Source organism: Dreissena polymorpha, chromosome 8, assembly GCF_020536995.1.
Source record: "Dreissena polymorpha isolate Duluth1 chromosome 8, UMN_Dpol_1.0, whole genome shotgun sequence".
NCBI classification, from domain to species: Eukaryota; Metazoa; Mollusca; class Bivalvia; order Myida; family Dreissenidae; genus Dreissena; species Dreissena polymorpha.
In genome coordinates, this window is record NC_068362.1 from 72326487 (window position 1) to 72349160 (window position 22674).

At 37.0% G+C, this 22674-nt stretch overlaps 1 protein-coding gene across 6 annotated transcripts in view; it reads left to right on the top strand.

Moving 5' to 3' along the window:
• LOC127841335 (uncharacterized) overlaps nucleotides 1-22674 on the top strand; it is a 67582-nt gene that overhangs the window by 35450 nt on the left and 9458 nt on the right. For 5 of the 6 annotated variants that reach the window (XR_008030921.1, XR_008030922.1, XR_008030923.1 and 2 more), the window contains exons 5-12: nucleotides 3886-6138; nucleotides 13824-13957; nucleotides 14799-14917; nucleotides 15068-15211; nucleotides 16880-17025; nucleotides 19184-19338; nucleotides 21362-21430; nucleotides 22199-22340. Coding sequence is in view for 3 of the 6 variants with exons in the window: in XM_052370067.1 (XP_052226027.1) it covers nucleotides 3886-6138; nucleotides 13824-13957; nucleotides 14799-14917; nucleotides 15068-15211; nucleotides 16880-17025; nucleotides 19184-19338; nucleotides 21362-21430; nucleotides 22199-22340 (3162 nt within the window). In the remaining 3 variants the exon portion in view is untranslated. The remainder of the gene's footprint in view (nucleotides 1-3885; nucleotides 6139-13823; nucleotides 13958-14798; nucleotides 14918-15067; nucleotides 15212-16879; nucleotides 17026-19183; nucleotides 19339-21361; nucleotides 21431-22198; nucleotides 22341-22674) is intronic. The other variant, XM_052370068.1, reaches the window with a different exon arrangement.

The window sequence follows — 22674 nt, forward strand, 5'->3', positions numbered from 1 at the left end:
TCAAATACAAATAAACTGAAGTAAAAAAATGATTCAAAGGGTTATTTATTACCTTACTACTTCATTGGCGAACGACGGGCGTATCATGCGCTCATGGCGCAGCTCCTCAGTTTACTTGTCAATCAGTCCATGTTCTGATTTTTCTGTGGAAAGTTACTCAAAAAGGTACTGTGAAACCATTTATTTTCGCTTGCACGAAATTTTGTCATTAAAAAAAAGACTTGCCAGCACCTAAATTCGATGATTTATGACTTTGAGCAAAATATATAAAAAAAATATGTCCGAAATATATCGCAGTTGCGATAAATCGTGGAGGGAAAAGATGGAGGACACTTGGGAGTATCTTGAAGGTGGGCCTGTTTGTCATATGCCAATATACTAGTCTTTTCTTATCAGGTGATCAGTAATGGGCCCCCATTATCGTATGCCATTGAAATGTTTATGATTATGGTTAGCGGATTGTTGTTGTTGTTAGTGGATTAGTGGGACAGAATAACCCTTAAAGAGTGTTTGAAATAGTGAAGCCAATTGGTCCTATTCCATTACTATCATGGCCAAACTGATCACAATCTTACCTTTATCGGCAACCATTAGAGAAGGTTCGAACATTATTGGTTATAATTAGTGTTAGCAAACTACCTAGCTCAGTTCTGCATCGTAAATATTTGATCATTTTAAGAACAGGTGTTTGTCTGAAATGTCTTTTTATGCCCCCGGTAGGGTGGCATACAGCAGTTGAACTGTCCTTCAGTCAGTATATCAGTCTGTCCGTCCGTCCGAAAAACTTAAACATTGGCCATAACTTTTAAAATATTGAAGATAGCACCTTTATATTTGGCCTGCATGTGTATCTCATGGAGCTGCACATTTTGAGTGGTAAAATTTCAAGGTGAATATCATCCTTCAAGGTCTAGGGTCGAAAAAACAAAGTCAAGGGAAGTAATAAGCTTTAAATGGACATAGCTATCTGACCTGCACACGTATATATTTTTGTTAAATAAATAAAAGCGGCGCAGTAGGCAGGCAGCATTGTGTTTCTGACAAACACATTGTGGTAAAAGGTCAAGGTCATCCTTTACGGTCTACGGTAAAAACTACAGATTTAAGGGAAGTAATAAGCTTCAAAAAGGGAGAAGATTATTCAATATTGAACATAGCCACTTTATATATTTGGCATGCATGTGTATCTCATGGATCTGCACATTTTGAGTGGTGAATATACAGTCACGGTAAGGGCTTTTAATTATGTGCTACTAAAAATAGAGATTTGTTACAGACAATTATTTTCAAGGGAAGTAATTTATATAATTATAAATCACATATTATATATTTCCTTACCAAGAATTGAAGTTCTTTTCACAGTTACTGTACAGATTTATTATTATGCCCCCCTTCGAAGAAGAGGGGGTATATTGCTTTGCTCATGTCGGTCTGTCGGTCGGTCCGTCCACCAGGTGGTTGTCAGACAATAACTCAAGAACGCTTGGGCCTAGGATCATGAAACTTCATAGGTACATTGATCATGACTCGCAGATGACCCCTATTGATTTTGAGGTCACTAGGTCAAAGGTCAAGGTCACGGTGACCCAAAATAGTAAAATGGTTTCCGGATGATAACTCAAGAACGCTTAGGCCTAGGATCATGAAACTTGATGGGTAGATTGATCATGACTCGCAGATGACCCCTATTGATTTTGAGGTCACTAGGTCAAAGGTCAAGGTCACAGTGACCCGAAATAGTAAGATGGTTTCCGGATGATAACTCAAGAACGCTTAGGCCTAGGATCATGAAACTTGATAGGTAGATTGATCAGGACTCGCAGATGACCCCTATTGATTTTCAGGTCACTAGGTCAAAGGTCAAGGTCACGATGACCCGAAATAGTAAAATGGTTTCCGGATGATAACTGAAGAACGCTTATTCCTAGGATCATGAAACTTGATAGATAGAATGATCATGACTCGCAGATGACCCCTATTGATTTTCAGGTCACTAGGTCAAAGGTCAAGGTCACGGTGACCCGAAATAGTAAAATGGTGTCCGGATGATAACTCAAGAATGCTTATGGCTAGGATCATGAAACTTCATAGGTACATTGATCATGACTGGCAGATGACCCCTATTGATTTTCAGGTCAAAGGTCAAGGTCACAGTGACAAAAAACATATTCACACAATGGCTCTCACTACAACGGAGAGCCCATATGGGGGGCATGCATGTTTTACAAACAGCCGTTGTTTTGATTATTTATAACCAAAATTATTGATTTTTCAAAGTGTTTTTTTTATTGATATAATTATAATTCTTTGATGTTCACTACATTCCTGTTGACTTATGTCCCCCCCCCCCCGGTTGGATTGGACAAAATTCAAGGGAAGTAATAAAGGGAGATGATTTCTATACCTGCCAAATGATAAATATAAATTTTATTTTAATGTGGCGCAGTAGGGAGCATTGTGTTTCTGACTAACACATATCTTGTTAAATAAAGTCAATGAATAAATCAAATTTAAATTAATACACTGTAACTCAATATAACGCAGATGACGGGGTCCTAATCTTGATAATGTGTTTAAGAATTTCATAAACACAAACATATGCCTCTTTTCAGAAGTATAAAATGAACAGTGCATTATAGGACAGCGATTTTATAGGGCACGGTTCAGATTTAATTGTAACAACCAATGGACGAGTGAGTTTAAATTAAATTGAATGCAATAGGATACAAAGCAATGTTTTATTGCGTCATACTAAGTCATGCAAAAAACGTGCTTACCTGGTATTTCCCGAATATCTCACAAAAATGAAAGTGAATTTCTGTAAACAATTACCCTACGTTTGGATGGAACTAATCGTCATAATTGCTTATTTTTCTTTACCTATTACGTTTTCAATTGCATTTTTGCAGACAATATTTAAATTTATATTGTCTTCAAATAACAATGGTTTGAAACGTGTATCGTAAAACTTGTAAAAGCTGTCAATGATTTAAATATTGATAGCCCTTACACAGAACAGTGAAACACAAGCTATTTGCACACCTGTATTATAGGTAACGCAAACAACCAAACACAAATCAATATGTTCTTTATTTATTTGTAATTAATGCACAGAATGACAGGTGTTAATCACACAACGTCATTTTTATGCCCCCGATAGGGTGGCATATAGCAGTTAAATTGTCCGTCAGTATGTGTGTATGTCAGTCTGTCCGTCCGTCCGTCCGAAAAAAAAGTTTAACGTTGGCCATAACTTTTGCATTATTTTTACATAGAAACTTGATATTTGGCATGCATGTGTATCTCATTGAGCTGCACATTTTGAGTGGTGGAAGTTCAAGGTCAAGGTCATCCTTCAAGGTCAAAGGTAAAAAAAATTTTTTTTATTTCAAAGCGGCGCAAAAGGGGGCATTGTGTTTCTGACGAACACATCTCTTGTTTAATTTGTTTATTGTCATTGATCTAGATCTGCTGCGTGGTGGTTAATTGTTCGTTATGATCCTTAATTTGTCAATCAGTCGACTGACAAAATACACAAAAATTAATGCCTCAACGATTAATAATGGTTTCACAGTATTGCACAAAAAGGCTGAACCTTAATTAACATGTTTATTAGAATGTGAACTGAAACACCTCTAAATTTTGTTATTGAATGTTTTATGTATAGAGAGATTTAATTAATTGAGATAGTGGAGTTTGTAGACAATAAAAGGGAGGGAGGGGGGTGGGGGCAATCCTTCCTACTGACATATCTTGGGTATAAAATTAACAAAACAACTTATGTATGTGATCTCAATCCATAACAGAACATTAAATACACACCAATTATTCCAATTGTTTTGTGTGAATTTATTTTATAATTGTAGGTGAATTCTTCTTTTCTAGGTGACATTGGTAGTGCCAAAGTTAAACTACAGTTTGATGAACCACCATCTACCATGACAGGCAAGACCAAGATTCACGTGCCTGGAAGTTCCTCAGCCTGTTCGCAAACCTTAGACTCTGTGAGTCCAGTGAGCAATGCCCATAGGTCGGATAAAGATGTGTGTGACCTTGACACGGACGATAGTTTGCCCGCTATGGACCTGGCTAGTGGACGATTGTTGCACAGGGGTTCCACACAACTTATTGCTGACATAAAACCTGTTGTTCCGAGCAGCAGTGATTCGGAGTCGAGCTTAGACCTGATAAGAGGGCGAAAAGTTAGAAAATTGTCTAGTGAGAGCAATAAATCTGTTATTCAGCTGAGTAGTGAATCTGAAATGGATGTTTTGAAGGATAATGAGAAGAGAGAAAGGAGAAACTCGTCAGAGCATTCGGAGGTTCGCAAGTTATTCCGTGGAGCGTCTGATGGTGACACATGTTGCTCTGATGAACTGGATTGTAAAAGAGAGATTTTAACAGCTGTAAAAATTACAAATCTCTCCAATATCACTCAACACAAAGGAGATACACACAAAGAAGAATCTCAAGTTATTACCAGGGTGAACGCTAGTGATTTAATTTTGTGCACATCCAATAATACGGATCAGAGTATAGAGGACATCTTTGATGTACACGATGAAGACCGGACAGTCAGTCAGATGCTACAAGATGTGGATGGCGAAGAGAGGTCAGAAGATACAGGAGAAATTGACAATGAGCTCATGGATGCTAAAAATAGAAATCAAGCCAAAGAATCTGTCAGTAAAGTTTTAATGAAATTGAGCAAAGAAGAGGATGGGGGTTCTGAAGGCAAAAATTCGAAAATTGTTAAATTGTTTCGTACTTCAGCTCACTCCATTGATCTTGCTGGGAAGAAGATGACAATAAATGATTCCACAAGTAGAGTTCAGAAAAACTGCACAAAAGGTTATGCTTCTGAAAAAAATATTCTGGTGAATGATCAAAGTGAACCGAACAGAAGGAGAGATAAATCAAAGCAAATAAATGAAAGCCTTGCTAAAAGTAAGGTTCCTCTCAATTTTGATGAAAGCACAACAGATTCTGGTATTGGATTTTTTGCCAAAAAAAGGCGCCTACTTGAATCAGGGAATACAGATGATGCTTGTGTAACGAGGAATATTACAACATTGAAGTCTGCAAATGAGGATAAAGATACAGACAGAGAAAGTCCAACTGGATGTCAGACGGAGAGACATATTTCTGAGACTCATATGTCATCTGAAGCAGACGATGAGTCATCGTTAATTGAGTGCATGCTAAAAGGTCAAAGCAATTTAAATAATAAGATAAAGGTATTTAAAACAGAATCTGGAAAAGGTCCAAAAAGAAGGAATACAAGTAAAATGCCTGATGAAACTAGTAAAAGTAAGAAGCTGAAGGGTTTAGCTGGTGGGCAAAGGAGCTTGACTTCATTTTTTAAAAGTGTGAAGTCAGAAGATATTGTTATTCGTACAGACAGTAGCAGTAGTGATGATTTTGCTAAAATGACTTCAGATGGAAAATGTTGCCTGAACTGCACTGCTTATGAGTCTGAATGTGCCAAAAAATCTGTTTCTGCAGGTGTCAACGACGATTCTAAGGGTGTTAACAAGTCATGTGAGACAATGGAAATGTTTTCACCTAAAGTGTCTGATGCTAATGTTAAGCAGGTAAACATATCACTCAGTAACTCAAGAGGTAATAGCCATTGTCAAGAAACACTTTCTAAACGTTCTGTGAGTGTAAATCATGGGATATGTACAAACACTCCTGAATTTCTCATCCAAGAAATATGTACAGTGTCACAAAATACGTTTTCAAAGATTGGATCCATAGGATTACCTGAGATACCCACAGACCAAGGGGGTGGATTTTGTTCGGAAAATGATGAAGGCAGTTTTGAAGAGGATGTCACTGGCTGTAGTGCTAGTCCTGGCGATTCTGTGAAAAATAAAAGGGCGGTCATTGATAGAGTTTCCACAGATGGCGGTTTGATGAACTATGTTGCTGTAAAAGTCAACCAAATTCGTAAAAATGCTGCAGATATTTTAATGGCAAGCAGCAGGTTTGTTTATCATAACATGTCTGGCGTCTCTACTGCTCCTGCGAAACAACAAGAGTGGGGTAGAAGTATAGATTCTGTCACAAGTGAGGGCACTTCACTATCTGGCAATAGCAGTTCACGACAGTGTCCGTTTTATAAGAAAATACCGGGTAGGTATAGTCTTTTTGCTGGTATTGAATCTTCTATCATCTTTGAGATGATAAAAGATCAGGCATTGAACAAAATGTCACAAATTAAAAAAATATATTTTATGTGAGTAATTTATCTGGGGATCTTAACTCCAGATCTCAGTAGTTGCAACAGATACAAACAGTGACTGGGCTACCCAATTTTTGACTTGGTAGCCTAGTAACTTTTGCATGAACTGTGTTTTTTTTGTTATTTTTTGTGATTTGTTTATGTAATGTTAATATGTAATTTTTCAAGTAATATCATTCACTGTTATGTTCTGTTTTGTTTATGAACAGAAAGGCAAGTATTCATTTAGAATTTATTGTAACTTTATTATGAGCAATTCATGTGGACTGCTTTTAAATGTAACAAATAAAACATGTATAAAACAATCTCATGCAACTATTAAACTTGGTATTCTCAGTTGCTGTGGTCAATACCGGTCATAAAATCATAAAATTTAGTTGATGTAGAAGTTTATATTATTTTATCTGATTTGCACAGTATCGTCAGCATTACCATTGCCTTGTTCTGAAAGCAATGTACTAAATTAGTTAAGTCACACATGTGTAATACTTCATTCATTATAGTGAAAATATACTTGAAAATCTTTTACCATTTTTTAGCTCATCTATTTTTTGAAAAAAAATTATGAGCTATTGTCATCACCTTGGCGTCGGCGTCGGCGTCGGCGTCGGCGTCGGCGTTGGCGTTGGCGTTGGCGTTGGCGTCGGCGTCCGGTTAAGTTTTGCGTTTAGGTCCACTTTTCTCAGAAAGTATCAATGCTATTGCATTCAAACTTGGTACACTTACTTACTATCATGAGGGGACTGGGCAGGCAAAGTTAGATAACTCTGGCGTGCATTTTGACAGAATTATGTGCCCTTTTTATACTTAAAAAATTGAAAATTTTGGTTAAGTTTTGCGTTTAGTTCCACTTTTCTCAGTAAGTATCAATGCTATTGCATTCAAACTTGGTACACTTACTTACTATCATGAGGGGACTGGGCAGGCAAAGTTAGATAACTCTGGCGTGCATTTTGACAGAATTATGTGCCCTTTTTATACTTAAAAAATTGAAAATTTTGGTTAAGTTTTGCGTTTAGTTCCACTTTTCTCAGTAAGTATCAATGCTATTGCATTCAAACTTGGTACACTTACTTACTATCATGAGGGGACTGGGCAGGCAAAGTTAGATAACTCTGGCATGCATTTTGACAGAATTATGAGCCCTTTTTATACTTAGAAAATTGACAATTTTGGTTAAGTTTTGTGTTTAGGTCCATTTTATTCCTTAAGCATCAAAGCTATTGCTTTCATACTTGCAACACTTACTAACTATCATAAGGGGACTGTGCAGGCAAAGTAATGTAATCTGACTGGCATTTTGACAGAATTATGTGCCCTTTTTATACTTAGAAAATTGAAAATTTGATTAAGTTTTGTGTTTAGGTCCACTTTATTCCTACAGTATCAAAGCTATTGCTTTCATACTTGCAAGATTTATGAACTATCATAAGGGGACGGTGCAGGCAAAGTTATGTAACTCTGACTGGCATTTGGACGGAATTATGGGCCCTTTATACTTAGAAAATTGAAAATTTGGTTAAGATTTATGTTTTGGTCCACTTTACCCCTAAAGTATCATAGATATTGCTTTCATACTTGGAACACTCACAAACTATCATAAGGGTACAGTAAAAGGACAAGTTGCATAACTCTGGTTGTCATTGTTACGGAATTATGGCCCTTTTTTGACTTAGTAACTTTTAATATATGGTTAAATTTTGTGTTTCGATCCACTCTAAGTATCAAGGCTATTGCTTTCAAACTTCAAATACTTACATGCTATCATGAGGTTACTGTACCTGGCAACTTGAATTTTACTTTGACCTTTGAATGACCTTGACTCTCAAGGTCAAATTATTAAATTTTGCTAAAATTGCCATAACTTCTTTATTTATGATTAGATTTGATTGATACTTTGATGAAACTACTCTTACCTGACATACCACAATAGACTTCACCCAAACCATCCCCCGTGCCCTCCTCCCCCCCTCCCCCCTCCCCCCCCCTATTTTTTTTTTTTTTTTTTTTTTTTTTAAAGATCATCTCACAAATGACCACCACACCCTCACACTATACCCCCACCCCACCCCCCCACCCCACCCCACCCAATTTTTTTTTTTGATTTTTTTTTTTTTTTTTTTTTAAGATCATCTCACAAATTATCACCACACCCTCACACTATACCCCCCCCCCATTTTTTTTTTAAAACGGTTATTTTTGAAATACCGTCCAACCATCGCACCCAAACCCCCCCCCCCCCCCCCCCCCCCCCCCCCGATTTTTTTTTTTTTTTTTTTTTTTTTCGCTTTTTTGGAAGATAATGTAATAAATGTCCACAACCCCACACTATACACCCCTCTTCACTCCACTCCTCCCTCCTTTGTGATTGAAAATGAGAGTCCCTTCACCTTTAAAAAGAAAATAGATGAGCGGTCTGCACCCGCAAGGCGGTGCTCTTGTTTATTATTTTCAGTAAAAATCAATCAAGCAAGCCATGAGGTCACTATTTTAAAACAAAACAATATTAAAATAAGTACACAACTGACTATATAAGTGAAGTATTATAATGTTGGGCTTTTTAAAATAAATAAAAGTTTTTTTGCCACATATGTTTTCTCACATTATACAACTTATCATATCAATAAATAGTTAATTAAGCTAATAATCCCCCGCCATAGGCGGAGCCGCGGAGGGATATTGTTTTGGCGTTGTCCGTCCGTCCGGAGCCATATCTTGGAAGTGCTTTGGCGGATTTTGTTGAAACTTGGTATGAGTATAGATATGGATAAAAGGATGATGCACGCCAAATGGCATTGTCCACCATCTGTTAATAACGGAGTTATGGCCCTTTGTATCTTGAAAAAATGCTTTTTTTTAGTGTCCGGAGCCATATATTGGAAGTGCTTAAGCTGATTTCATTGAAACTTGGTATTAGTGTATATATATGGATAAGAGGATGATGCTTGCCAAATGGCATTGTACACCATCTGTTAATAACGAAGTTATGGCCCTTTGTGTCTTGAAAAAATGCTTTTTTGAGTGTAAAATATAACACTTTTGTGTCCAGATGCATATTGGCGGGGGATGTCAATTCAACGAATTTGCTTGTTCATAATTCTTTCCTAATGGTTAGTGAGCGTTTCAGAAAGTTTACTCTCAAAAGCCTGATCCTATGAATTGCATTAAATATTACATTTCAGTTGTCCATGTATAAGAATCATTTGGAGTTTTTACGACAATCAGACATTTAACCCTTTACCACTTAGATACGTATTTTGGACAACATGAAGCCCCTTTGAAAGTTAAATTCAATTTAAGACCTTTCTTACTAGATTCAAGTTTTAAAGGTTTCATTTCCAACCCTTAGATACTGATAAGCAGCAAACAGCTTAAACCGGAACAGACTGCCAGTTGCTCGCAGGCTGTTCTGGTTTTATGCTTTTGCACACCATTTTCACTTTGCTTCTGAGTGGGAAAGGGTTAAACAACTGGACCCAGGTACAGAACAGTTTGATTAGGTAATTAATCGGATTAAAACCAATACACACTGGGATTTTTAGACTCCTGCAGCCAGGTGTCTACTGTGATATATGCTTTCAAAGCAAGGCGTTTATCCAGGGTTGGCATATTGACCGGTCAATTGAGTATTGACCGGTCAATTGAGTATTGACCGGGCCGGCGGTCAATACCCGGTTAAAACCGGTCAATACTGGTCATTACTGGTCATTATTGGTCAATACAGGTCGATTGAAAATTGTAGCATTTAAACATGACAAAGGAAGAATTTAAGCTATTCTATATTAAAGCAATCATTATTCTGTAATTGATAAACTTTTTTTTGAGTTATCTATTGTAAAAAAAAGCTTTAAAGCTGTAAAAAATACTTCTTTATTATTTATTGAAACGGTCTCAAATACAAAAGAACTAAGGCAATATCTTTATCTCAGTGTATCACATCTGATACTGAAGTATTATTACTATTGTAGTTACCATAGTATTTTACTGATCTATTGATATATCTATTTGATAAGCTGATGGACAAACAGAACTCTTGTGGTTTCTAGGGTCATAAATGATCTGGCCCCTAAGCCTTATATAATTGGTAATAAAATGCATGCACTGGTATGTCTCTGATAGTGACAATGAAGCAAATCTGCCCTTAGGCTATTTCATTTCACTCAAACAAAATGAGATAACTTGCTATTAATGTTATTAATTTAATAGTTACTTCTAACTTGTCTCCTTTCTATATTAAGAGGGTTTTCTTATTTTAAAGTTCAATTGGTCTTCAAATGAATAAGCAATCAAAGTTCTTGATTTTGGCAACAAATAATGTTTACCAATTGTGGGTCTACTCTAGACTCTTCTTTTCAATTATTTCTTTCTTTTAATAATTATTTCTTATTCAGTTTTTTTTTTATATCAATGGTAAAATAAAATATTTTTTCACTATTTTGTTAAAGAAATCCAGGCAAGAATACATGACAAGTAAGGGTTGTGTCAAAGGTGCCATGTAAGGCCCTATTATCAGTTTTGGGTGCCCTAACCTGTATAGGTTTGAAGACTGTGAAAGACTGTGGAGACAGTGGGGCATGAGGAACAAGTAATACACAGTAATTGACAGGCTCTTGTTGAATCAAGCACAGAATTTTCTGAGCATTCATAATTCGTTAGAATTGGGGAAAAAAATTCAATCGACCAGCAAAATCCAATTGACCAACTTGACTCATTCGCAAAATTTTGAGAGATTGGCCTACAAATTGCATGAACAGGTATAAAATAGTGGGTTTTAATAGCGTAAGACATTATTGGCAACATGTCTGTTTAATTTATATTATCAATTTTGCTTAATTAAGCGTGGAATATTAATCAAAATTGGGGGTAAAGTTCAATCGACCAGTATTGACCAGTAATGACCACTTTGGGAGTATTGACCGGGGCGGTTTTAACCGGTAAAAACCGCCGGTTAAAACCGGGGGCGGTCGATTGGTGCCAACCCTGCGTTTATCAAAGCATAGCCAAATACTAATTCTAGATCCTTAAATGAGTTGCCTGCCAGACTAATGCTTGGAGTTTCCAATACGAATTGTTGGTATCCCTTAGTCTCCAGGTTATTGATTTGTAGGACACTGGATATAAAAGATAAAACATTAAGTGTGTGTTTGGTGTCTTTATATATAGTAACTGACCAAGACCTTTAATATTGACCAGCTTCAATCAGAATTCGATATATTTTATTTATCTGTCTCTTGAAGAGAAGTATTCCATGAACAACCTTAGGATGGGTGGGTTAGAAGCTTACAAATTTATTGTTTCCGCTCTCTAAAATATAAATTTTTCAAAGAACCTCCACCAACATTTCTGCACATGTTTCTTGACATAAAATATATAGGCCAAATTTGATAACCAACATTTGCATCAGGTACTTGAGAGTTATTGCTCTTGGTTTATATACATACAAGAAATATTTTTCAAAAAAGATATACGGCGTTGATTGTGGTTGGAGTTGGTGAAAGGTAAAGAGTTCAATGAATGAGATCAAAGAAAGCGAATGTCTTTTTCTGAGCAGGCCTTAGCTGCATCACACGCAGTACGGGATGTTAAGCATAGTTTTCGTGACTTTTTTTACATTATTACATATTGCTGGTCATAAACCTATAGATACAAAACAGAAAACCAAAAGAAGAATGGAAGTGAAATTAATACATATGAGTTAACCGGCCACACACGAAGTAACCGTACATATTTTATATATTTATACGCAAGTTCTTCGAACAAACCTGTTTTAGTGGTTTGTGGGGCATTGCTATTTGATTTGATTATTAACAGTATCGAGAATCATCGGCTCATGCTTGATACATTAGTCAATATGGTGGAATTATTCTTGTTAAATTAATCAAATATAATATTTATCATGGTATTGTTGAAAACATATTAAGAATCTATTATTGACATACCATAATAATATCGCTGAATATCTTCATTTAACATATTTCTGATCTAAAGAAAATTCCAGTTCACCTACTTCACGCGATAGCGTCTTTATTACATAACGATTCTTTTACTGGCCGCGAACTGACCCTGATACCTTGCGGGTTGGAATGCAATGCTTTAAAGTGAGGCCACACTTCCACTGCTGGAACGACGGCTTGTTTAAAACTTAATACTTTTACATGTTTAATGTTCAATTTTGAAAACATTTTAAAATGGTTTGGCCAAAACCGTAAAACTATAGTGGGGGACATATTGTTTTTGCACTGTCTGTTGGTTTGTTTGTGTGTTTGTTTGTTTGCCCCAACTTTTTAACATTTGCAATAACTTTTGCAATATTGAAGATAGCAATTTGATATTTGGCATGCATGTGTATCTCATGGAGCTGCACATTTTGAGTGGTGAATGGTCAAGGTCATCCTTCAAGGTCAAAGGTCAAATATATAGCTTCAAAGCGGCGCAAAAGGGGACATAGTGTTTCTGACAAACACACATCTTGTTGTTAATGACCTTGAAGTAATTGGAAAAGACAGTTTAAGATTTGAGTGCAATACAAAGTTAAAATTAATGTTTGCTAAAAAAAGTAATATGTGTTTTAATGAAGTTTGAGCATACAACTATTGTATTTGATTAACAATATTTCAGTCCTAGATGTGTACATTGAGATTAGAACATTTCCCTGCTCTACCTCCATACCTAGACTTTTTATCCCCCGCCAGAGGCGGAGGGATATTGTTTTGGCGTTGTCCGTCCGTCCGGCTGTCCGGCCGGCACTTTTGTGTCCGGAGCCATATCTAAGAAGTGCTTTGGCGGATTTCATTGATACTTGGTATGAGTATATATATGCATAAGAGGATGATGCACGCCAAATGGCATTGTACACCATCTGTTAATAACAGAGTTATGGCCCTTTGTATCTTTAAAAAATGCTTTTTACTATAGGCACTTTTGTGTCCGGAGCCATATCTTGGAAGCGCTTTGGCGGATTTCATTGATACTTGGTACGAGTATATATATGCATAAGAGGATGATGCACACCAAATGGCATTGAACACCATCTGTTACAAACAGAGTTATGGCCCTTTGTATCTTGAAAAAATGCTTTTTACTATAGGCACTTTTGTGTCCGGAGCCATATCTTGGAAGCGCTTTGGCGGATTTCATTGAAACTTGGTATGAGTATGTATATGCATAAGAGGATGATGCACGCCAAATGGCATTGTATACCATTTGTTAAAAACAGACTTATGGCCCTTTGTATCTTTAAAAAATGATTTTTACTATAGGCACTTTTTTGTCCGGAGCCATATCTTGAAAGCGCTTTGGCGGATTTCATTGAAACTTGGTATGAGTATATATCCCCCGCCAGAGGCGGAGGGATATTGTTTTGGCCCTGTCCGTCCGGCTGTCCGCCCGTCCGTCACTTTTGTGTCCGGAGCCATATCTTGGAAGTGCTTTGGCGTATGTTCATCCGTCCGATTTGCACCCATCCTCAAACAAAGCATATCTTGCGGGGGATATCAATTCTACGAATTTGCTTGTTTATATACTAGAATGCGCTTCTGTGTTGAAATTTAATGCGATGATTAACTTCCTGTGTCAGGTACCAGTTTCACAGTGGATGCATTCCGGTATGGATTAATTCCAGACTGCACTGCCTACTTCCTGTCCCATTTCCATTATGACCACTACATGGGTCTCAACAAGAAGTTCATGGGCAATATTTACTGCAGTCAGGTATTGTGGGTGGTGATTGTATAGCCTCTTAAATAAAATCCCAAAATATGTTCAATGTTTTAGTTTTGTTTATATTTCCGCTTCCAAATGCATTCATTTGTAAGCTCTTGATCTTAAGACAAAACCATTTTAATGCTGATGCCTGTTTGAGATATTGTATTGTTCGGAAATGTTAAACAGAGTAATACAGTAAAGATAACGGTACAATAAGTGTCTTGTTCTGACAAAACTGGGCATAATGCATGTGCGTAAAAAGTCGTCCCAGATTAGCCTGTGCAGTTCGCACAGGCTAATCAGGGACGACACTTTCAGCTTTAATGGTATTTTTAGTTTCAAGGAAGTCCCTTCTTACCGAAAATCAAGTTTAGGCGGAAAGTGTCGTCCCTGATTAGCCTGTGCGGACTGCACAGGCTGATCTGGGACAACACTTTACGCACATGCATTATGACCAGCTTTCACAGAACAAGACACATATTTACCAGATTGAAGATAAAGGTAACATTTGTCTTCAAAAGAGAACTTTATTAAGATCTGTTTAAGCTGTGTGTATACAGGTCATGGGGTAAGTATTCAAAAAGCTTCTAATTAGTGTCTAAAATTTATTTTAATACATACATGTATATGTAAGCGCTTATTTTATAGTGTTGCTAAGGAACTAGTGAAATCAGAAAACGTTTTTTCCAATTTCTTAATTAAACAAGATTTTCAACTTGACTTAAACAAATATTGTGATCAAAATGATCTGTCGGAGTTGAGCTCCTCACTGCTTCCAATCTTGGTCTTGGATCTCACTCACTTTGTACGACAATATCTTTTAGTGTAAAGCTCCTTGTTGTTGCAGATCACTGCTAATCTGGTGTGCAAGCAGCTTGGTGTGGACAGGAAGTGTGTGCATCCACTGCAGCTGAATACGACCTCTGAAATAGACGGGGTGTCTGTCACGCTTCTAGAGGCAAATCAGTATGTATCCAGACACTGATGTACAAAAAGCGTAGCATAGGACTCAATAAATATCAAGGCTGTTCTCGTTTGATGCTGGCTGCATATAGCCGTTTTCACTTTGTTTTTGAGTGGTAAAGGGTTCAGCCTATTGTCTGGTTCTATTTATAGCTGTCCTGGTGCCGTCTTGATCCTCTTCAGACTGAAAACAGGAAAGGTACATCTCCACACGGGTGATTTCCGGGCCAGTCGAAGTATGGAATGCTACACAGAACTGTGTAACGTGAAAGTCAACGCTCTGTTTCTAGATACTACGTAAGGATGTTAGAGAAATGTAGGATAAAGATAATCGAAATCTCATATTGACCTACATGTCCTTTTTAAAAATGATATTTGTAGCTTATACATAATACGGCAAGGTTTTAGTGAGCATATGCAGGGCCGGAATAAGCTGTTTTGGGGCCCAAGGCTTCACATATTATGGGTGCCCCCTTACCTCTAGTCCCCTTCTGTATATTCAAAATCATACTTGAAATTAGAACTACAAAGATCAGAAAACTTGTATGTGTACACAGTTAAATAGAAAATGATACAATCAAAACAATTACCTCCTAATTGCTCCCAAACTGACCAAAGCCTACAAAGCACATGGTGAAACAACAAATTCATGACAATAAGGTAGGAGTGAAAGAGTAAGTTTAGGGGAGGAAGAGTGGAAAATAGGAGAGTTGAGAAGGAGGCAATTCTGTGGGAGAGGGGGAATAAGGGGTTGTTAGTATCCAAAGGAGGAATAGTTCAAAACTGAATTTTATGTATTGATTTCTCACATGATATTGTTATTTATGGGGGGAAAGGGAATAAGAAAGACAGTTTAGGAAAAATAGGGATCGAAGTAAACAAGCGATAGATGCATGTAAGTAAAAGCAATATATGTATATTTAACACGTTATTCATGTCTGTGATCCGAACTGTAGAATATTCAAAAACAGTGAGATATCCTTGTGGCGCGTGTCAGTAATCTGATTTTCAGTTAAATATCCTATTGGTTAGTGTGGTAATCTGTCCGTAGATTTATCGAGGAATGGTGTGTGAACAAAATTGTGCAGGTTATAAACATAGGGTAAATTGAGCTTGAAAACCGTGACACGGTGTGCACAACATAAGGAAGCCAGTGATTGGCTCCGCTACTATTGGATATACATCAGAGACCCGATAACACAAAGAAGCAATGTTGTGCTACATATCTTAAGAAACCCCCACTGGTGCATACAGATAGTATAGTTAATCAAAGGGAACTAAACGGTCCAGATGTTGTCGTGCACAGGCTAATCAGGGACAACAATTTTCACTTTTATGATATTTTTTGTTTAAAGAGTCTCTTAGCAAAATTCCTGTTGAGATGGAAAGTGTCATCCCTGATTAGGGATTAGATTTCTAATCTAGGATGACACTTTACTCGTATGCATTAAACCCCCTTTTCATAGAGCACCCCTCATATGGAATTAACAAAAAAATAATGACAACTTCTCTACGTCTCTGTATAGATCTGATTCTGTCACTTATATATCTGATCAACATGCTTTTGTTACATGGGAGGCTATCTTGTTGCACTTAATAAAAAATCACCTTATCATATACATAAAGAATATACCGCTAGCCAAGCTTTACATGTTTGTATAATTCGTGTCACTTGAGTAAATGTTTGAAAATGTTAAGTGACATTGATGTTTGAAATTGGTTTGTTTCAATTATCTTGTTAGCTTAAAATTTCTAGGAGGGATCAATATTTTGAATATGTTTACAATAGTTTTCCAAGTCTCTAACTGTTTCCCAAAATTTGATTCACTTAAATTATTGGCAATCGCCTGTTACTAATTACCCTTACCCTAAATCCATAAAACAAATTGAGCACATTTTAATTAAGTGCGTGTTTATTGTAAAATGCAGTGGTGACACTTATATATGCTATCATGTGTCCCACAGATACTGTGACCCGCAGTATGTGTTCCCGCCACAAGAGGAAGTGATCCAGTTCGCTGTGAAGCTTGCCAAGGAGGCCAGGGCAAAGAATCGAAACACCCTGATTGTTTGCGGATCTTACACTATCGGCAAGGAGAGGATATTTTCTGGTACGTATAAACTTCAATAAATAATTTTATCAAATTGTTTATTTTGTTGAATCTGATTCGATTTTACTAAAAATGATGACTTTATAGTTGATTCCGAGTAATATGACCATCCTCCACACATGACTTATAAAAGAACTTCCTGTTGACCATGATTTAAAAAAATATGTCAGGCAACATAATCAGGCAGATGTAAATGCGGTGGTATGATAAATAGAGAAGCAAAGCTAGTGCGTTACCACTAAACAATGCAGGTTTTTAAATAAGAACCTTAGTTCTAACCCTGTATTGATAATACATGTTTTTGATAGATAACTGATGATAAGGGTTGCAAATGCTTTATTATTTTTACAATTGGATTGAGGATTTTCAATAAATAAAACATATATGTTTAACATCTCACTCAGTCAAGAGTGTTAATTTGATTGTTTAAATGTAATGTATTAATTAGTTTTTATGCCCCCGGATCAATAGATCGGGGGTATATTGTTTTTGGCCTGTCTGTCTTTTTTTCTTTCTTTTTTCTTTCTTTTTTCTTTCTTTCTTTCTTTCTTTCTTTCTTTCTTTCTTTCTTTCTTTTTTTCTTTCTTTCTTTCTTTCTTTCTTTCTTTCTTTCTTTCTTTCTTTCTTTCTTTCTTTCTTTCTTTCTTTCTTTCTTTCTTTCTTTCTGTCTGTCTGTCATTCTGTCCCAAAACTTTCACCTTACAGTAAAGTTTTGCAAAGTTTTGCAATAACACTTGAAATTTTGAACATAGCAAGTTGATATTTGGCATGCATGTGTATCTCAAGGAGCTGCACATTTTGAGTGGTGAAAGGTCATGGTCAAGGTCATCCTTCAAAGTCAAAGGTAAAAAAAAAAAGCGGCGCGTTAGGGGGCATTGTGTTTCTGACAAACACATCTCTTGTTTCATCAAGCTATGATAGTTCTTAAGAAATTTGTCATTTTGTGAAACTGTAACCAAGTTTGATTAAACAAGCTATTCCTTCATTTTACGTGTAGTCAGCAGTAGTTACTTATTTCCCTACCAAGTTGTTCTATAAGAATCATTTTTTGGCAATATTGAAAATAGCAACTCAATATTTGGCATGCATGTGTATCTCATGGAGCTGCACTTTTCGAGTGGTGAAAGGTCAAGGTCATCCTTCAAGGTCAAATATATGGCTTCAAAGCGGCGCAGTAGGGGACATTGTGTTTCTGACAAACACATCTCTTGTTATGCCCACGGTAGGGTGGCATATAGCAGTTGAACTGTCCGTCAGTCCGAAAACTTTAACATTGCCCATAACCTTTGCAATATTGAAGATAGCAACTTGATATTAGGCATGCATGTGTTTTTCATGGAGCTGCACATTTTTAGTGGTGAAAGGTCAAGGTCATCATTCAAGGTAAAAGGTCAAATATATGGCTTCACAGTGGAGCAGTAGGGGGCAATGTGTTTCTGAAAAACACATCTCTTGTTTTTAACCAGGTTTTCCGAAGGAAAAAACTGGTTATTAGATTGGCGAATGCGGGCGGGCTGGCTGGCTGGCGGGCGGGCGGAACAAGCTTGTCCGGGCCATAACTTTGTCGTTCATTGTGAGATTTTAAAATCATTTGGCACATTTGTTAACCATCATTAGACGGTGTGTGGCGCGAAAAAATTACGCCAATATCTCCAAGGTCAAGGTCACACTTTGAGTTCAAAGGTAAAAAATAGCCATAAATGAGCTTGCCTGGGCTATAACTATGTCATTCATTATGAGATTTTAAAATCATTTGGCACATTTGTTCACCATCATGGGACGGTGTGTCGCACGAAAGAATCACATCAATATCTCCAATGTCAAGGTCGCCACGACTAAAAATAGATTTATTTTAAAACAAACTTACAAAGGGGGTTAATTTTGTTTGTTCATTTCAAAAGTTCAGTTTGAGTTGTCTCCCTTTATCAGATTTTTTTTCACAATGAAAACCTGGTTTTGTGACAATTTTGGCCCTTGTTCTTTATTATTTTTGATTTTTTGTGTGTATGAAAACAACCTTTCCATTATGATGTGTTTTTTATGAGTATTGTATTGCTAAACTATGGAATGATACTGTGAAATTTATTAATATAAGGGACATGAATACAACTTTATTAAGAATGATTAATTAAGGCTCCCCCTGTAATACACTTTTCAGCCATAAGTGAGGCTTTGGATTGCAAGATTTGTGTAACCAAGGAGAAGTTGGGTGTTTTGATGTGTCTAGAAGACCCCTTGCTCCTTAGACGGTGTGTCGTGGGCTGGCATCACTCGGGGCTACATGTTGTACCAATGAACAAACTCAACCATAAGGTATCTGCTTGTGTAGTCAGTGAATATTCTCGTCTGTTGAAAGCTGATTTCAGAGATATTCTATAAAATCAATTGTTTTTTGCCTAAACTGTGACCAGCATTGAAGCGGATTTATGCCCTGTTTTGTACATAGACAATTCTGGTAAAGGCCTGCATACAAGAAAAAATTTAGTTCAAGCGTTGTGTGCATCTACTTCATATCTATATGTCTATTCATGCTGAGACATTCAATTTCAAAATTGAATTTTATCAGGTCCGTAACCTTAATTCTTACCTGCAATAATAGGAGAATTATGTTCCTAATATATACTTCAAAAGTAAGGTTCAGGGCCCCTATTAACCAAACCATATATAAACTTGAGAATAAAGAAAATTCTTGGAATCAGTAAAATTACCTCAAAATTTGCATATATATACAGGCTTAAATGTTGGTTGCTTATATCATTAAAATATTGTTCTCAACGTATTATTATATAAGGAAGGAGTTAACTGCCATGCCAGACTGGACTTTTCAAGTAGTTTTAGTACATTACAATATTAAAATTATTCTTTATTATGCCCCCGGTAGGGTGGCATATAGCATTTGAACTGTCCGTCAGTCAGTATGTCAGTATGTGTGAATGTCAGTCTGTCCGTCCGTCCCAAAAAAACTTTAACATTGGCCATAACTTTTTCACTATTGAAGATAGCAACTTGATATTTGGCATGCAAGTGTATCTCATGGAGCTGAACATTTTGAGTGGTGAAAGGTGAAGGTCAAGGTCATCCTTCAAGGTCAAATATCAAATATATGGCGTCTGTCCGTCCGAAAACTTTAACATTGGCCATAACTTTTTCAATATTGAAGATAGCAACTTGATATTTGGCATGCATGTGTATCTCATGAAATTGCACATTTTGAGTGGTGGAAGGTCAAGGTCATCCTTCAAGGTCAAAGGTCAATTTTTTTATAAATTTTAAATAGGCGTTCTCATGAAGCTGCACATTTTGAGTGGTGGAAGTTCAAGGTCAAGGTCATCCTTCAAGGTCAAAGGTCAAAAAAAAATATAAAAAATTCAAAGCGGCGTTCTCATGAAGCGACACATTTTGAGTGGTGGAAGATTAAGGTCAAGGTCATCCTTCAAGGTCAAGGTCATCCTTCAAGGTCAAAGGTAAAAAAAAATCAAAGCGACGTTATCATGAAGCTGCACATTTTGAGTGGTGGAAGTTCAAGGTCAAGGTCATCCTTCAAGGTCAAGGTCATCCTTCAAGGTCAAAGGTTTAAAAAAAAAATCAAAGCCGCGTTCTCATGAAGCTGCACATTTTGAGTGGTGGAAGTTCAAGGTCAAGGTCATCTTTCAAGGTCAAAGGTCAAAAAAAATATTTCAAAGCGGCGCAATAGAGGGCATTGTGTTTCTGACGAACACATCTCTTGTTTTTAGATTTAAATCTAAGAATTGTTTGATGAATACGTGCCCAGATTTGAAGGCATGTAAATATCTTTTTGTCTTCAACAGATAATCATCTTAAACTCAACACTTCTTCAGGGTCTTGATATAGGTCACTGTCCTATGCCTATATAGGTCGCTGCCCTACACCTATAGAGGTTTATGTCCTATGCCTATAAAGGTCATTGTCCTAAACCTATCAAAGATTATGTCCTATGCCTATATAGGTCACTGCTCTACACCTATAGAGGTTTATGTCCTATGCCTATATAGGCAGCTGTCCTACACCTATAAATGTTATGTCCTATGCCTATATAGGTCGCGGCCCTACACCTATAGAGGTTTATGTCCTATGCCTATATAGGTCGCTGCCCTACACCTATATAGGTTTATGTCCTATGCATATATATAGGTTGCTGTCCTACACCTATAGAGGTTTATGTCCTATGCCTATAAAGGTTACTGTCCTACACTTATAGAGGTTTATGCCCTATGCCTATATTGGTCGCTGTCCTACAACTATAGAGGTTTATGTCCTATGCCTATGTAGGTCGCTGTCTTACACCTATAGAGGGGTTTGTTCTATGCCTATATAGGTTGCTGTCCTACACCTACAGTGGTTTGTGTCCTGTGCCTATATAGGTCGCTGTCCTACACCTATAGAGGTTTATGCCATATGCCTATAATGGTCACTATTATATGCCTATATAAGTCACTGTGTTATGCCCATATAGGATACTGTCCTATGCCGATATAGGTCACTGTGCTACACTTTTAAAGGTTACTGTCCTATCCCTACATAGATCACTGTCCTATGCCTATATATGCCACTGCCCTTTGCCTTTATAGGTCAATGTCCTTCCACTATATAGGTGAATGTTCTATGCCTATAATTGTAGTTCACAATCCTGTGCCTATATATGTCAATGTCCTATCCCTACAATTGTGACCATTTGTAAATGTATATTAACTAAGTGTTTATAATGTAATAATTAGTTAATATTTTGATTACATTTTAAGGTAAACTTAACATTTATATTAACTTTAAAGCATCAGATGAACATTTGATGTTCTTTTTGCTCAGCTGCCTTCTACTATTTATATGATTGTTAGGATGAACAGTAACCCTGTTAGAAATCTTTGAACAATTTTAAGTTCAATTTTACAATTTACAACACTAGTACTTGACTTGAATTTGTTTTAACAAAGTTAATATGGTAGACAAAAAAGTGTATAGAACAGGCTAATCAGGGATGACACTTAAACTGGATTTTTGCTAACAAGAGACTCACTTTAAACGAAAAATACAATAACAGCAGAAAGTGTTGTCCCTGAATAGCCTGTGCAAAGGCAAATCTGTGATGACACTACGCACATGCGTTGAGCCCTATTACCCCAGAACGCAGTTGAAATGAGTGGTTTTTTCATTGCAGGGTTTGAAAGAGCACATGCAACTCAGTGGTAAAGGTTACACGTCAGTGCTTGCACTTGAGCCTACGGGGTGGACACAGGCCAGAAACAAGACCCTTAGTGATCTCACACCAAAACTGGATCGTGACGGTATAACTCTGTATGGTAAGTATGTCATGAACTTGTAGTACCAATACGTGCTAGATACTGGGCCTTGTATCAAGAACATTCTTAATGGTAAGTATGTCATGAACTTGTAGTACCAATACGTGCTAGACACTGGGCCTTGTATCAAGAACATTCTTAATGGTAAGTATGTCATGAACTTGTAGTACCAATACGTGCTAGACACTGGGCCTTGTAGTACCAATACGTGCTAGACACTGGGCCTTGTAGTACCAATATGTGCTAGACACTGGGCCTTGTAGTACCAATACGTGCTAGACACTGGGCCTTGTAGTACCAATACGTGCTAGACACTGGGCCTTGTAGTACCAAT